The sequence below is a fragment of the Jaculus jaculus genome, chromosome 7, assembly GCF_020740685.1.
Source record: "Jaculus jaculus isolate mJacJac1 chromosome 7, mJacJac1.mat.Y.cur, whole genome shotgun sequence".
NCBI classification, from domain to species: Eukaryota; Metazoa; Chordata; class Mammalia; order Rodentia; family Dipodidae; genus Jaculus; species Jaculus jaculus.
In genome coordinates, this window is record NC_059108.1 from 17,827,684 (window position 1) to 17,845,323 (window position 17,640).

At 41.5% G+C, this 17,640-nt stretch overlaps 1 protein-coding gene across 4 annotated transcripts in view; it reads right to left on the minus strand.

The window, feature by feature from the left end:
• Dclk1 (doublecortin like kinase 1) overlaps positions 1-17,640 on the minus strand; it is a 380,545-nt gene that overhangs the window by 48,955 nt on the left and 313,950 nt on the right. For all 4 annotated transcript variants that reach the window (XM_045154295.1, XM_045154297.1, XM_045154296.1 and 1 more), the window contains 3 exons: positions 14,275-14,332; positions 13,710-13,829; positions 8,545-8,691 (listed from right to left, as the gene is read on the minus strand). In XM_045154295.1, coding sequence (XP_045010230.1) covers positions 8,545-8,691; positions 13,710-13,829; positions 14,275-14,332 — 325 coding nt within the window. The remainder of the gene's footprint in view (positions 1-8,544; positions 8,692-13,709; positions 13,830-14,274; positions 14,333-17,640) is intronic.

Here is a 17,640-nt window from a genome sequence, read left to right on the forward strand (position 1 = left end):
TTCAATATATGTTTTTTATACCAAAAAAGTACCAAGATGAACACTTCTACCTACCTACCTACCTACCTACCTAGTCTCTCTCTCTCTCTCACACACACATGCACACTTATCCCATGCACATATCTGCATCCCCACTTGGATTTCATGTCTAGAATTATAATTGTGTGAGCCCAGGTTACACATACTGTATAAGGCTTTGGCTGTCTATTACTGAGTTGGCTCTCAGAAATGGTGTGCTGAATGATGCCTTTCCATACACAAGACATCCTTGACGAAAAGGGTCTTATTGACTGATTGGTACAGAAACCAGCATATTATTGCACTAAGTCTTTCAGGAAAATGTTTGTTTTCTATTTCCTTTTTTTTCTTTTTTTTTTTAAATTTTTTATTTATTTGTTTGAGAGAGACAGACACAGAGAGAAAGACAGATAGAGGGAGAGAGAGAGAATGGGCGTGCCAGGGCTTCCAGCCTCTGCTAACGAACTCCAGACGCGTGCGCCCCCTTGTGCATCTGGCTAACATGTGACCTGGGGAACCAAGCCTTGAACCGGGGTCCTTAGGCTTCACAGGCAAGCGCTTAACCACTAAGCCATCTCTCCAGCCCTGTTTTCTATTTTCTGAAAGCTGTTCAATTTCCAAACAGCTATGATTATTACAAAGTTTTCCTTATATTAGCCTTATATTTCTCACCCGTTAATCTTTCTCTTTAGTTTTATTTTAGCTCAGAAAGCATCTCTGCTTTCTGTTTGGCACACACTTCCAGATATCTGATGAAAGCTGTCATGTCCTTGCTTTTCCCACCCATCTCTGGGAGAAATGTGGGCCCCAAAATGATGGGCCAGGTTGTTACCATAAAGGAGGGTATGGAATGAGAGGGCAAATACACCATAGATGGTGATGTTCTTTCATTGAAAGAAATCTAAGGACGCACTATTTTAGCAGCAATATCACATTGACACACTGAACTTATTGTCAATTTTTGTAGCTTTTTGATTTGTAGTAAGCCCAAGGTTTCCTTTTTACCCCCTGTAACCATTTATCAAAAACAAACAAACAAACAAAAAACACAGCTATGCCCAAACTTGTTTCCCAGGGGTTTATGTTTACTTCTTGTTAAATTTCACCTTAGAGGTGTAAGGATTTCACATTTGTCATTTGGTATAATGTGCCTTCAAGTTACAGGCAAAACTAAATAGGGCAAGGCTAGAGCTACACATTGAAGATCATTGGCTCTCTTCCTGTTTCACTAACTAACACACTGTGCTGGCTGGAGTTCAAAACCTGATTGACCTCCCATATCAGGGGCAATAGGGATCTCTAGACACGCAGATAGAAACTATTCCAGAAAATAATGCATCTGTACTGAACACGTGCAGACATAGACATACTTTTCTTGTCACTATACACCAAACAATACAGTACAGGATCTATTGCACAGCATTTACATTGTATACGGTACTGTGCATGAGAGCAAGAATGTAGGTGGTATGTAGTCATATGTACATCATTTTATACAAGAGCCAACTGGACTCCTACAGGATTACATAGGGAACTGAACACACATCTACCTGCTATGTATTTGTTCACAACTTCTAGATGGACTAGATGGGAATTGGGGGAGAAAAGGATTTAAACATACACTTCCTAAGTTCCAAGACAATGTGTTTACATTTAGAATCTAAACGTACCCACAGGTTACAGTTTTGTCAAGACCCACCCAGTTTCTTAGAAGAAACACTGGGTGCCACTCACTTTTCTACCAAGGGATTTTTGCCATCTAGTGGTGACTCCTGAAAACCACATGCATTGAATTTTAGTATTTTTTTTATTTTTATTTATTTATTTGAGAGTGACAGAAAGAGGCAGAGAGAGAGAGAGAGAGAGAGAGAACGAGAGGGGGGTGGGGGGACAGAGGGAGAGAATGGGTGCACCAGGGCTTCCAGCCACTGCAAATGAACTCCAGACACATACGCCCCCTTGTGCATCTGGCTAATGTGGGTCCTGGGGAATCGAGCCTCGAACCAGGATCCTTAGGCTTCACAGGCAAGCACTTAACTGCTAAGCCATCTCTCCAGCCTGAATTTTAGTATTTTTATAATTTATTTTTAAGAAGTTCCTTTGGTCATAATCTGTCTTGGTTCATGCACACACCCACAAATGGTAAGTGCAGGTGGGGAACAAGAAACAATTTTGCTTTCTCTACTCACTCAATGAGGATACTATGGGCACCAAGGTGACTGACTCATCCAGCTCTACGTGAGTGATGGGTGAGCTGAGAAGCTGCTTGAGTTCTGTGTGTTCCTGTGAGGGAGCATCGCTCCCATGCCTGCATCATCCTCTATTCCTATCAAACAGCTTTATGAATATTATTCCCCAAGCACAAAAAGCAAAGCAAATAGAACCACATAATATCACTGGCTTGACTAACTTGAGGAAACTATTGAGGTTGATGCAAAAATAAACTCATATAAAGTTTATAAGAGGCAAGTTTTCATCTAAAGTGTAGCTGGAAACATCACAATAGGGCATGTCATGTTTTCTCATTTAAGTACTTTGACCTTACCCACAAAGTTAGATAAATTATTCACATGATCAGCACAGATTTTTAAAGGTACGCTACATTTTAATGTTATGCTATAAGAATTAAAAGTTAAAAAAAGGTTGAAAGCACTCTGTACCCAATTATGCTATATAAAATGAAACCAATATTAAGTTGGATATTTGTAAGAATCACTATGCTAATTATAGGAAATATTTTTGAATTTCTATTTATTTATTTATTTATTTGAAAGAGCAAGAGAAGGAAAGAGACAGACAGAAAGAGAAAGAGAGAGAGAATGGGCCTTCAGCCACTGCAAACGAACTCCAGATGCATGGGGTGTGCGTCCCCTTGTGCAGCTGGCTTATGTGGGCCTTGGGGAATTGAACCAAGTTCCTTTGGTTTTGCAGGCAAAGGCCTTAACTGCTAAGCCATCTCTCCAGCCCTAATTATAGCAAATATTAATCAGTTAACTCAAAAAATAGTGTTAGCTGTTGAAGTCTCTTAGTGAAAGAGTAAAGCATAATGTAGAATTCATTTTTTATTTATTAAGTTTTCCTATAGTAAGCAAATAAATTCAAAAATTTTACATTGGCTTTTTACCATAACATTTTTCAAAAATAGTCTTTAGCTCTACACTTTGCCACAACATGGAGAATTCATGTGTGGGCTAATAGTAAAAATCTAAAAGTAATGCCAACAAAAGATGAAAAATGAGTTTTACTGTAGTGTTACTGTGACACACTTTTAACTTTTAATTTTTGTTATAAGCAAAGGGGAGGGAATTAATGCTTGTGCATCACTTTGTGTTCATCAAATCTCCATAAAAAGGCTCAAAGGAATTAAGTAACTTGTTCAAGGTCATGAGACTATCCAGTGTAAAAGTGAAGCACTTGGTTTTGAATTTTTGTCCATTTGTCTAGAACTCCTGAGTAAGGAAGTGCCTCGCATAGGGATTCCCTTTAATATTTATATAGAAAGTTCAGCAGACTGAAATTAGCATATCTCATGTGTAATTAGAACCTTTATTTTGCTGACTATATTCTGTTTTATCTTTCTTCTAATAGATTTATCCCTGAAAAATTCACCAAGTTCCATCCCTGAAAAATAAGTAACCTCTTAGATTATCACATAGACGTTTGAAACCTGTGTTATAAATGGCTACAGTAGTTTCTTTATATATTTCAAAGTCTTAGAAAAGACAAAGGAAGAACTTTTTTTTCATTCTGGTTAATTTAAATTATGTTCCAATGAGCACGCCACTTAAAAATATCCCATTAAATTGTAATTTTAGAAAAAGTGCATTGCTGTGTAATCGCATAAGGCATTTGCAGACAAAGATAATGGTCTGGTGTGGGGCAAATAAATAATGGGTGCCCCAAATTGTCTTACAAAGGAAAAGAAGGCAGGCAAATACACCCTGACTTTTTAATCACTGAAGTTCAGAGCTGGGAAAAGTTATTAAACAAAGGCCCACTTGTAAGTCTATTCCCACAAGGCAATCCTGCAGTTTCAGGATACAGGGATAATGAATGCGGATGAGGGAAAATTGCCGCTGTTCACAGAGGCAGCTTTGCAGAAGAGAAGGCTCAGGGAACTGCAGAGACTTGGAATTTGAGGTGCAGTCAAGTCAGAGCTCTGCCATTTGACCTCAGTGCCTTCATTAGCCAGCAGCTACAAGATTACCAGCATAATTACAGTGAACTAATTGTGTGCGTGTTTGTTTCTTGAATGCCTGTCTTCTGCTTGAATGTCAGCTCCATGAAGGACTGTGTCCAGTCGCCTGGCAGAGTACCTGGCCCACAGCCAGTACTCAGTGAACCTCCCCTAACTCAGAGCTTACTGCAACCCAGTGGCTCTGCAAGAGGTCATAACTCGGTTTTGGCTTTTTAAAATTAGGAACAATCATGACCTTGGGCAGGTCACTGATGGTCAGGCACCCAATTTTCTTATCTGTAAAATGGCACAGTAAAATAATTTACCCCATGTGGTGGTTGTGAGGCTGAAACAAGATAATGATTGTAAAAAATGCTTCATACAAATTTGAACATACAAGGTGGTTCGGCATTGCAGCAGATCTCATTAGCTCTCCTTTCTGTGGTGGAAGGTTGAGATACTCATTTGCTATTAAACTCAAGCATACATTCAGATTACCTGGGGAGTTCCTTGCAATGTGGGTTTTGCCTGTCAGCAGATACCAATTTCTGATTTGGTAGAGCTTACACAAAGGCCCAGAATTTTGGAAATAGGGAGTCTTCGGAACATCTTTGGAGAAACACTGCTTTAGAAAGAGAATCAAGCTGGGTGTGATGGCGCACGCCTTTAATCCCAGCATTTGGGTGGCACAGGTAAGAGGATCACCGTGAGTTTGAGATCAGCCTGAGACAACACAGTAAATTCCAGGTCAGCCTAGGCTAGAATGAGACCCTGCTTCAACAACAACAACAAAAGAGAGAGAGAGAGAGAGAGAGAGAGAGAGAGAGAGAGAGAGAGAGAGAGAGAGAGAAAATTGATTCTGCATAAACAGGCAAACTTGCAGTGTCATATATTATATATCACAGCTTCTTAGACTAAGGGTCACAAACCCATCTGGGGTCCTTAAACTGAATGTAAGGGTCACAAAAAATTGACAACAGAAAAAGATTTCTGAATGTGTGACAACTACAGATTAAATCACAATCCAATGCTGAATGAAGATGGCAGTGACTCTTGGGGAAGCTCAAAACTCATCAAAATGCTGAGAAGAAATGACTGTTGAGTGTTCCGTGCTAAATGAGACATCTCGCATGTTCTCAAGGCTCAGTCAGAGGTCACTGTGGAAGAGGCGGCAGAAAGAATGTAAGAGCCAAAGAATGTTGTGGAACACTGTCCTCCAGACAAAAAGCGTCCATTGCATTCATGACCCAAAAGTGGCTGCTGTTACTGTCACGAGATTGGACTCTTCAATATTCCATCGTGGATGGTGGAAGGAGGGGAGAGCAAGGGAGGACAAAAGTAGAAGGGGAAGTAGACGGAAAGAATAGGCTCCGTGGAAGAGGGATGGGAGAGGAGGACAAAAGAAGACAATGGGCGGGGACTTGATAAAAATTCATTATGGGGCTGGAGAGATGGCGAAGTGGTTAAGGTGCTTGCCTGTGAATCCTAGGGACCCAGGTTTGATTCCCCAGAACCCATGTAAGCCAGATGCACAAGGTGGCACAAACATCTGGATTTCATTTGCAATGGCTGGAGGCCCTGGTGCTCTCATTCTGTCTATATATATATGCACACATACATATATATGTATACATACGTACATATTATATACATACGTACATACATACATATGTATATATATCTACCTCTCTCTCAAATAAAAAATATAAATAAGAGAAATTCATGTACATGTATGAAAATTGTCAATAAAATGGTTTTGGAAAAATCCAGTGCATGATGAATCCAAGGTGTATCTGACAGTGGTCCCCTGTGTTGTTTCATGTGGCTTCACTGCAGCCTTGGGTCTGAACATGACACTGCATGCTGTCACGCCACACAGAACCAAACAACCCTCCCTGACATACTCTAATTCAAACCATTGGAGTCACTGCAGTATTTTTATTGACTACAAAGTTTTCCGTGCGTATACAAATATAATGGCTTAATTACAGAAAACAAAGACTTTTAATATTTTCTTACCACCAGTCCTCAGCATGCAAGTGTAAAATTAGTATGTCTTTGGATTGTACTGTGTTAGCATGTTTGGCCTTAAGAAATTGCTGACTTGAATTTTACTTTAAAAGAAAAAAAAAGGTCACTAAAGGGCTGGAGATATGGTTCAGGGGTTAAGCATACTTCCTGGGCAAGCATGAAGCCCTGAGGTTACCTGAGTCTGAATCTCCAGAACCCACATAAAAATCTGGGTGCAGTCACACATGTCTATAACCCAAGTCCCTAGGAGATGGAGACAGCATTGCTGGGTTTTACGAATAGCCAGCTCAGGCATTAGTAAGAGACTCTGTATCAAGGAAAAATTAGGCAAGTGAGTAATGGAGGGGATAATATCCTCCTTTGGCGACCTAACAGGAAGCCACAGGTGTATGCATAGGGTCCCACTTCAGCACATGCATGTGATTACGCCACACATACCATACCACATACACTGCACACATGCAAAACACACACACACACACACACAAAACCCATCACATAATTTGTGTCTTGGAAGTAGGATAGAATTTTCAACAATTTCTAAAATGGTCCTAAACATACTTCTACCATTTTTTTTTCTTACTATGTATTTATGTGAAGTGGCATTTTCAGCAGTGACAATAATAAAACCAAGATACCTATCAACTCTCTCTGTCTCTCTCCTCTCTCTCTTTGCTTGGAAATAAAACAAAAAAAGTAAATTTCTTTATGATTTATCATCTGTGTTTTATTTGTATACCTATTTTATATGCCAAATATTCTGGGCAGCATAAAACTTTCTCAAGCAAAAAGGGGACATGAGTGGAAAAAAAATTTACATTTTTTTATTAGTTCTGGAGATACTTAGTATGTAAACAACACATGTTCATGCCATCCTTTCCCTCAACCCTGCTCATTTCCCAAAGAGGCCCTCCTCACTGGGGATGCAGGTCATCCCCATGGGGATTGTGGGTCGTGCATTGTGGGGGCAGCAGTCAGTTATGGGGGGAGGCAATGTCTTTGTACATAATGCCCCAATTTTTGGCTCTAACATTCTTTCTGCCCCCTTTTCTGCAAAATTTCCTGAGCCACACTGGGTGCGTTTTAAGTCTACTTTAGTGGTGGGCATTTAGGAGCCTCTGGGTCTCTGGTTTGGTCAGAGTTGAGTGTCCTCAGTGTCTATCTCCTGCACCCTTGTTCTGATACCAGGTTCCCCGAGAAAGCAGCTGAGTGGAAAAATGTAAGAAGCCCTTTCCTACATAATGCTCAGGAATGTATACAAAATTGTAAAGACCAGGCTAACATCTCTGCGTGGGCAGGAGGACAAACGACTTAACATGTAAGTAATTGTATATCTCTCCTGAAGAGCCAGTAGAATTTAAGCTACTCTCATTTTTCCCAGAGACAGCTCCTGGCTCTGCCTCCCAGCCTCTTCCTAGACTCCTGCCCAGTAGGAGTACAGTAACTAGGCAAGAAAGGACTCTCATTGGCTGGTATGGAGAACTCTTGGTGTTTCTTTGAAGATAGGAAATTCATGAAAGCAGACCAAACAGTTACAAAGAGGACAAGTTTTTTTTCATGATTATTTTTATACTGAAGGATTACTGTTCTTAAAACTTCATATGATTTTTTTCTTTGGGTTTTAGACCATGCAATAAGATGTAAAGCAAGGAGAATAAAAGGAGTTCCTTCCCCCCCCCCCCCCAACTAGTAAAACTTAGACATTAAAAACCTGAAAGTTCTGGGCTGGAGAGATGGCTTAGCGGTTAAGCACTTGCCTGTGAAGCCTAAGGACCCTGGTTCGAGGCTTGATTCTCCAGGACCCACGTTAGTCAGATGCACAAGGGGGTGCACACATCTGGAGTTTGTTTGCAGTGGCTGGAAGCCCTGGCACGCCCATTCTCTCTCTCTCTCTCTCTCTCTCTCTCTCTCTCTCTCTCTCTCTGCCTCTTTCTCTGTCACTCTCAAATAAGTAAGTAAAAATGATCAACAAACATTACCCCTGAAAGTTCTGTAGACAAATAATAGGCTTGTCCACACTCTTGTTCACTATTTGGTTCCAGCCCATGCTTACTTAGTTCCGGCTAACCCTGGACTACCCAGAAAGCTCTGTACCCATTCTTGCAGCACGTGTTTATTTGTCAATGAGGCAGACACCCTTCAGGGCACACACTCTTGTAGATCAACTTAAAGGGTATTTTCCCACGAGGTGATGAGGGCAGTTGGCAATGAGTCTTAAGGACAAACACTTTAAGAAAAAGAAAAGCAAAAAGAGAAGAATGCAAATTTACTAGCGAGAACATGAAACTCAAGGTGCCCGGGCTTGGCTTTCCTCTTACCAGCAGGTTCTCTGGCTTGATGTCACGGTGGACAATGTTCAGACTGTGCAGGTATTTGATGGCACTGGCCAGGTTGTAGAGCATCCCGCTAGCGTCCCGCTCCGTGTATTTGTTAGTGGAGGTAATAGCATCAAAGAGGTCTCCACCCTGGAAGAGAGCATGAGGCCGAGCAGTGTGTTAGCAGATGGGTCTGCAGGCTGCCCACGAGGGAGCCTGACAAGCCGTGAAGGAAATGAAGAATGGACCAGAATCTTCCAGCTCCCAAGGCTTTCCCTGCCACTGCCTGTCAAAGGACCACTCTGTGATGAGTTCACTCCTCACTATGGAAGACAATGCCATTTCCTCAAGGAGCTCAAAGGACAGAACAGAGCGGCAAGTCTCTGACAGTAGACACGTGGCTTTCTCCACAGCCTCCTCCAGGAAGGAGGAGGTGGTGCCTGGACCCGGGCTGAGAAGGCTCAGGACAGGTGATAACACGTGCTACCTGCCTCACCCCAACTGCCAGCTGAAGTGCGAATTTCTACTCCTACAGGTGATACTGCAAGCTACGCTGCTGACAGAATGTTCTTTTGCCTTTGAAATTAAGACCTGTGCAACACACACGCACACACACACACACACACACACACACACACACACAGTCCCCTTGATTCGCTGCATTTAGCTCTCTGGGAGTGGGTGTAGTGCTTTCTTTGTAAGGAATGCAAAATGAACTTGAAACTATCATTCCACAAGATGAGAGGGAAAGGCAGGGTAGGGGAATTTCAAAGAAAGTTTTCCATGACTATTCCTCATCTGAGCTTTTGTCCCCTGAGTTCTTTTCAGTATTTATTGCTTGTAGGTGCATCTTTTTTTTTCAATTAATTTACTTTTCCCCTTTACTTTAATAGGTGCATCTTTTAGGCTCCAAGTGAATGGAGCTTATTCTCTTTGCTTGAAGCCCTTTCAGAGGTTTTGGGATCGGATGTGTTTGAATCATCCTTGCATTCAGTACACCAAACAGGTGAGCCCCAAACCCAAATGTATTCCTATGCTCTTCACTGGAGTGAGCTGCTTAATTTTTCTTTTTAAAAGAGCAAAACTAAAATACAGTCCCTGTTGGTGGATAGCCTTCAGGGTTCATTATCCAGATGCTCTGGCACCTCTGTTTCCCTGTACAATTTCTACCCTGGAATCCGCTCTTGCTGCTGCGTGGTAAGCAGCAGTTTTCAAACTAAGAGCGTTGTTGTCCCACCCAAATCCAGAGGAAACAACACTCTCTACTTCCGCCTTCACTCATAGTCAAGGCTGTGGTACACAGGTTTGCAGTTTGTCTCTAAGTCACAGGAGGAGGCGAGAGGCCGGGTATTCGGGGTGGTCTAGTAAGCGGCTCACCCCTAGAGTTACACCTGTGGGTGAGACACTGCAAATATTCCACTATTGTCCTGGTCACCCCGGCTCCAGGCATCTTCATCTTTTCTTCTCTCCCTTCCCTTACTTCTTTCCTTTCTCTCTCACTCTCTCTCCTTTCTTCTCTCTCTCCTTTTTTGTTTGAGACAAGATCTCGCTATATAGCTCAGGCTTACCTTGGACTCACTATGTTGCCAGAGTTGGCCACAAACTTACAATCCTCCTGCCTCAGCCTCCCAGGTGCTAAGATGACAGGCATCTGACACAGAGGATCCCCTTGCCCATATTTCATACTATTTTCTTCCTCTCTTCAGAGAGGCACCACTCCTGGGCCACTTCCAACCTTCTCTTCCTCTTGCTAACCTTCATTTCCTACTATGTCTCGGGACAGTGATTTTATACTCCAGGTGGCATATTTCCTCCTTGGTTATGGTGGCCCTGAGACTTTTGAGCTCCAACCCTGTCTCCCTCAGACCCCCTTCCCAGAATATCCATTCTACTCCCAAGTATCTCTGAGGGCCTAGGCAGGCCTACTTCCTCCACAAGGCCTGCTCTGTTCTGAACACAGGCGTTGTTTGCACAGGCACCCAATTGGAGGGGAAAAAAATCTACAGTCCTATTCTTAGTAATTATTTTCATTTCAATAATTGCTGGAGAGATGGCTTAGTGGTTAAAGGCATTTGCCTGCAAAGACAAAGTACCCAGGTTTGAATCCCTAGGACCCATGTTAGCCAGATGCACAAGGGGGCGCACGCATCTGGATTTTCTGTGTAATGGCTGGAGGCCCTGGCGCACCCTCTCACTCTCTCTCCCTCTTTCTCTGTTAAATAAAAAATAAAATATTAAAAATAAAATAATTGCTACCTCACAGCTTTCTGGAACTCATGCTTTCCTCGCTCTGCACTGTCTCTACACTGATTGGCATGCCACTGGACCCTAGGGTTTGAGAAAGGCTCTCCCCTAATTTCTCAGGGAAACACTTCAAATCCAGGCTAGAGTAAGTCTCTACTTCCCAAGAAGCTTCCAGGCTGGGCCTCAAGGACACCCTCTCTGGCTCAGACTACTGATGTTCTCTCTCCTGGCTACAGCATTTTGACATCTCGGTGATGCAGCGAGAATTGAAAATGGCTGCAAAGAGCAATGAAGACCTTACTGTGGTCACTTGACTGGCAGATGATCTTCATCAGACAAAGTTTTGTCACCAATGTGGTCTCAGCACTTGAGTTTTACCTCTTATAAATTTAATTTAGTGTCAGTTTGCAAAAAAAAAAAAAAAAATTAAAATAGCCAACAGAGTTGACTGATGAAAACAAGAAGTTAATCAAGTGTTTGTAGCCCACAAAAGAACACCAGGAACATTTTGCAGCTTTTGGTTTAAAACACAATGTCATGGTAAAAAAGATACTCTTTAAGGGATGGGGAGATGGCTCAGCAGTTAAACATGTATCTTTTGCAAGCCTGCTGGCCTGAGTTTGAGCCCTAAACATCCACGTAAAACTCGATGCAAAGTGGTGCACACATGTGTGATGTCAACATGACCACTGCCATGGGAAGACCCTGTCTCAAAAGGATGGAAGGAGAGGAACAGCGTGCAGAGACCCCGAGGCTGTCCCCTGCTCTCCCCACGTGTGCTGTGGCACATTCGCCCCCCGCCCCTCTCTCTCTGTCTCTCTTTCGTACTTTTTTTCAAGACAAGGTGTCATACTATAGCCTGGTCTGACCTGGAACTCACTCTGTAGCCCTTGAACTTGAGGTGATGATCTATCTCAGCCTCCTAAGTGCTGGGATGAAAGGCATGGACCACCATACCCAGCTGAGAGAAGGTAATTCTCAAGGCTTGAAAAACAGATTTGATAATAATGTAACAATATGAAAATGTGAACAAAATGGACTCCTTTGATGGAATAAATCTTAACTTTTTTAAGCTTAACATTTTTATTACAAAAATATTAATCATGTTTTTGTCATCCTTAGCCTCAAACACAACAATAATTTTCTCATAATCCTATATTGCTACCAAGAAGCATTCACCCCTTCAAAAAAAAAAAAAAGAAGCTTTTATTTTAAATAGAGGAAAAACATAGGCTTCATCTATAATTACCACCTTAAGAAAAGGCCAGTATATCCAAAGGAAATCACCTCTGGATAGAGAATGTTTAAAGGCTTTCCTTAGAAATAATGAGGGCTTTTCTAGGGAGTAATAGGTTAAACATTAACAAGTTGGATTATTAAATGACTTCCTTAGCTTTTCTTTTTTGTTTTGAGACAAGGTCTTATTCTATAGCTGGTCTGACACTCATTAAATAGCCTAGTATCTCCTCAAACTCATAATCCCCTTGTTTCAACCAACAAGGTGGAGATTACAGACAGGCACCATGCCTACCCTTCTTGAATCTTCCAAAGAACACCCCACAATCCAGTCACCAGCCTGGGTGTGGGATGCAAGACCAACTCCCAGGGCCAAGGGCTCTGACTGCTGGTACCAGGGTCAGGGCAGAAGGTGATATAAGCCCTCAGTTTGGTTTCATACTAGAAAAACACCAAGAAAAAATTAATTTGTGAAAAAGAAATATTTCAATTTTAAAAATTCTAATTACTGAAAATTCAAATATGTGAAAATAGAGGTCATAGGTAGAGTACCTTTCATCTCATCTCCACTCAGTACTTGGATATCCCTATATTGTATGTTTTCATGAAATAAAAATGTAATTCTATGTGACAAGATGGGGTTTCAATATTCTCATAAAAGAGGCAGGTTGTTCACATAACTACTAGGACCGCATTATTAGTTTATTATGTTGGTTACAAGTAGAATAAAGTTGTTTTCTTGCAAAGTTGTTAAAAGCTTTGGATGTGGTCCATGAAAAAGTGAATATTCTACTATATTTATGACAAAAAAGTCATACAGGTTTATAATGCTTTCTGTGTTATAAACTAGTAAAAGCAACGCTTCTTAATCTACACACTAAGATGATTAGTTAGGTAGTATCATCAGTCTGATTTTACACAGCATAGTGAAGTTTACCCAGAGTCACGGAGCTGTTTTGTCCCAGTCTGGAACTTGTGCCCTTGAAGTACAATTCGAACAACTCTACCACTAAGGATCATTTCACTTTTCTTCCCTTTTCTCTTTTCCATCTTTCTGTCTACTATTTAAAAACTATGCTTATTTATTTGTGTGCTACTGCAGGGAAAGAGAGAGAGGGAGGAGAGAGAGAGAGAATATGGATATGAGAACGGGCATCAGGGCCCAGGGCTGTTGCAAAGCAACTCCAGATGCGTGCACCCCCTTGTGCTTCTGGCCTTCCATGGGTGCTGGGGAATTAAACCCTGTCAGACATTGCAAGCAAGTGCTTTTAAACTCTGACCCATCCCTCCAGTTTCTCTTTCCATTTTCTTCCTTTCTTTATTTTTGTTTTCCGAGATAAGGTCTCACTCTAGCTCAGGCTTTGACCTGGAATTCACAATTTTGTCTCAGGGTGGCCTCGGACTCACGGCGATCCTCCTACCTCTGCCTCCCAAGTGCTGGGATTAAAGGCGTGTGCCACCACGCCCAGCTTCCATTTTCTTTTGAAGTGCTGATGACAAAACCCATGGCTTCACACCAGCTAAGCAAGTCACTGAACTATGCCTCTAGTCCCTCATTAATATGCATAATACTATACTATTGTATTTAATATTAATATAAGATATACGGAAATGTGAGACTGGGTAGTTGATGTCATGCAGGAAATCACAGCGCCTTACACAGAAGTTTCTTTTTACAAAACACACACCTTTACTAACTCCATGACAAGGTAGAGCTCAGTCGGCACATCCATCTCCTCAATCAGAAGAACAATGTTGGGGTGCTTCACTCTCCGTAGAATCGACACCTCATTCTGGATCATGTGCTCCTGGCCAAGGGGAGAGTCCACTTAGTTAATAGATGTAGAAGATGCGAGGAGCTAGCTCAAAGGAGTACAACTATCTGAATATCAATGGAGACATATTTTGGTAGAATACAATGGCAATCTGAAAGCCTAAAACTGCCAGATGTTGAAGGTTTTAGATGATTAATCCAAGGACTTATTGTAAGTATAAAAAGATGGAACAAAAATTAGATAACAAACAGAGGGGAAGAAAATAAAGCAGACCAAGACAATGAACATTAATGATATCTGATCATTCCAACAAACTTATCATAGGCACCATGTGAAAGCATATTCTAACACACTTATAAGACTCAGTTCCACCACAATGCATTTCTAGGGGTAGCATTGTGCTCAATTGGAAGCTGATCTGGGTTTCTTTCTACTCTCAGAACTCTATTCTATTCATAAAAATAAATGTTATACATACTTTGCCACGACATTTACTTTTCTTGATAATTTTCAGAGCATACTCCCTAGCTGTAGACCTGCAAGGAGAAAGCTTTTGTTAAAACATAATTTCAAATCAACTAGATCACTTTGTTAGATATGAATTCATTATTCCTTATATCCTGGTATGCCTATTATATGACAAACTCTTCTTTGCCTCCTTTACAAAGAAACAGGTAAAATGCTTTTGGGTTTTCCAAATAAAAAGACAGCGAATATGCTAGCGTAGCCAGATTTTGACACGAAAAAATACTACCACTGTTGCCACCATGTTTAACCCTTTCTGATAAGCTGCTCCTCACTTCTCTTGGAAATTACAAACAGAAATATAGAGTGGTATGTGAGGTTTTGTCCCCTTTCTTTCAGTCTTTTTTATTTATTTGCTTCTCCTTGAGGCAAGGTCTCACTATGTGGCCAAGGTAGCCTTGATCTGTGGAGTTCTGTGTTAGCCACAGCAGCATTGGGATTGCAGTGAGAGCTGCCATGCCCAGTGCCCCTGTCTTGGGGATTTTTTTTTCTCTGTGACAGTGGCTATAAAGTTTTCTGAATGGTTCTTAAGGTCATATTGAAGACTTCCAAGAAACAGATCCTACTCTTCAGGTTTTGGTTCTGTGTAAGAGCCTGGGTGTGAGTTCTGCTGGAGAACCAAGGAATAGTACTTTCAAGGGGGATAGAAAAGTACAAAAGCCATTTCCAGAGCTTTCTGAGACTCACTGGCTGACAGTCATAAAAAGAAAATAGAAGGGACAGTTAAATCAACCCAGGTTCCCCAAGTTATATGGCAATATTAAATTCAAGTATTTCCCCTACAGCTCAAGCAACATGACCCCTCCTCCTTGGATGATGGAGAGTTCACTCATGGTGCTACATTGCAGTGGGTTCATAATGCGCATCAACACTTCTAAGGACTGTTTTAGGACACAATATTGCCAGAGAACACGATGCTAAACCACCACTTCCCAAGCACCAAGCTTTCTTTTCAGAGCAAGACCAAGAGAGCCTAGCTTTATGCATAATGATGAAAAAGCTAATTGTAGGGAATCATATGGATGCTGTGGAAATGAGATCAACTGAAGTTACATTTGGAAAATAGGGGTCTTAAAGTCTTCAATACAATGAATTACAGGGGCTCCCTAGTTTCATAGCTAGAGCAAGAAGAGGATGCCTGTACACAAATTAAGAAAACACGTATTACAAAATGGGTTACAAGGATATCTTAGAAGCCACCTATGCATATTACTTCTAAAACTTGCTTCTCCCACAACACTTTCGTGCCCTGCATGGTGCTAGCTTGCAAAATAAAATAAAATAAAACCCAATAACATTACATTTTTATGATAAAATCTTTGGACTATCAGAATAAAATAATAATTTTGAAGCTTCTTTTCCCCACTAGAGGAAAGTTCCTCATTTTCTTCTGGGTGGTTTTCCTCTAGAGATGTGGGTGTTCATGGCAATCCGCACTGCCTTGATTCTGCAAGGCCATGGACTCGGAAGCCCAGAGAACCCCTGTCTCATACTGATATAAAATCTGAAGTTAACAGACACAGACATCTCAACGGACCTAATAGAGGTGCAATAGCGAACAGGGAAGACCTACTTGGCTCTGTTACGGCGACCTTTGCCTGTGATAGCATTTACTTAACAGAGGAGGGGGCGTCCCTGCCCTTGTTAATACATATTCATCCTTAAAAGAATGGAAGGATCCGGGCATGGTGGTGCACACCTTTAATCCCAGCACTCGGGAGGCAGAGGTAGGAGGATCATCATGAGTTCGAAGCCACCCTGAGACTACATAGTGAATTCCAGGTCAGCCTGAGCTAGAGTGAGATCCTACCTCAGAAAACCAAAAAAAAAAAAAAAAAAAAAAAAAGAATGGAAGAAGAAACCCACAGGTAATGTGTGCAATTCACCATGTTCTTAGCTTGCTTTTATTTTCTTAGACCTCTGGGAAATATTAAAAGAATGTTTCATGATACTTGTAGGGAGAGAGGGCACCAGCTATGTGGCCTTGCTCAGTTGGGAGTTGAATGCTAATACTTTTAGAGCAATCTGGTATTTAGACTCTGGGGTTTCATACAGGGAGACTCAAGATGTGAAATTATGCAAAATAAATGCAAGTCAAGTTAGAAAGAAAATAATAATAATAATAATTCTAGATGTTGGAATGGGAAATATCCAGTGTGACAGACTAGGCATGGAAGGCTGAGATGTGTGTCCTAATCTGTGGCCAGCTAACAGACGATGAATACTGCAAAATGGCCTGACACTCTACAGGGAAAGGCCACGGCAGTAGCTACAAATGAGATTATCTACTATAATGGGAATAATGCGAAAAAAAAAATGTTGGCTTTCCAATTAGCAATACCATTAACTTAATATAAAATTATATAAACATATACACCCATGCATATACACCCGACCCTGAGAATTGACTCTTCTTTTCTTTCCTTTCTGCTTCCTCCCTTCTCTTTCTGTCCTCCTTCCTCCTCTCCCTCCCTCTTCCTTCTTGCTCTCTCCCTCCATCCCTTCCTCCCTTTCTCCCTTCCTTCCTTCGTTCCTTCCTTCCTTCCATGTGAGATATGAATGTGTTCACGGGTGAGTGTAGGCGTGTCCGTGCCATAGCATGTGTATGGAGGTAAGAGGGTGACTGTGGGTGTTCACCCTCACTTTCCACATTGTTGGAGCCAAGGTCCGTCTTCATTCATCGTTTTGCATTCAGGATTAGCTGATCCATGAGTGTGTCCTCCTAACTCTGTCTCCCTTTTTACCTCTTGCCCCTGTGATTACAGATGCCCCAGCACCTGGCTTTATGTGGTTTGTGGGGATCCAAATTCTAGTACTCACACTCATCCTGCAAGCACACTAGCCAGTCCTGGAATGGCTTTTCTGATTTAATTTCTATCTTATTTGTACAAGGAGTATTACTTTTTTTTTTTTTTTTTTTGCTTAGAATGTGGAGAAGAGTTTGTTATTAGAAGCTGTGGATGCCACAGGTTGAAAGCATGAATTTGCTAATCTAAGCATTTGTGAGCTGAATGACCTTGGTTGTTTAATTTCTCCAGTCTTTCTTTTGATAACATGAGAACATCAATACTGACATGCTAGGAATAAGATATTGTATTGTACTGAGATATTAGAAGTTGAAGATAGTCAATACACAGTACACAATGCTTGCTCTGCCTTTGGCCAAAGATGGCAGAGGGACATTCTCTGCCTTTGATGGTCAGGCAATCAAAGGCCAATATTTGTGGGTGCTGTTGGGGTCTAAGAGCGAAAGAAGAAAAATAAGGGAAGTGTCTTTCAAAGGCTGGCAAGGTGCAGGGAAGCACACTAGTGGATACTG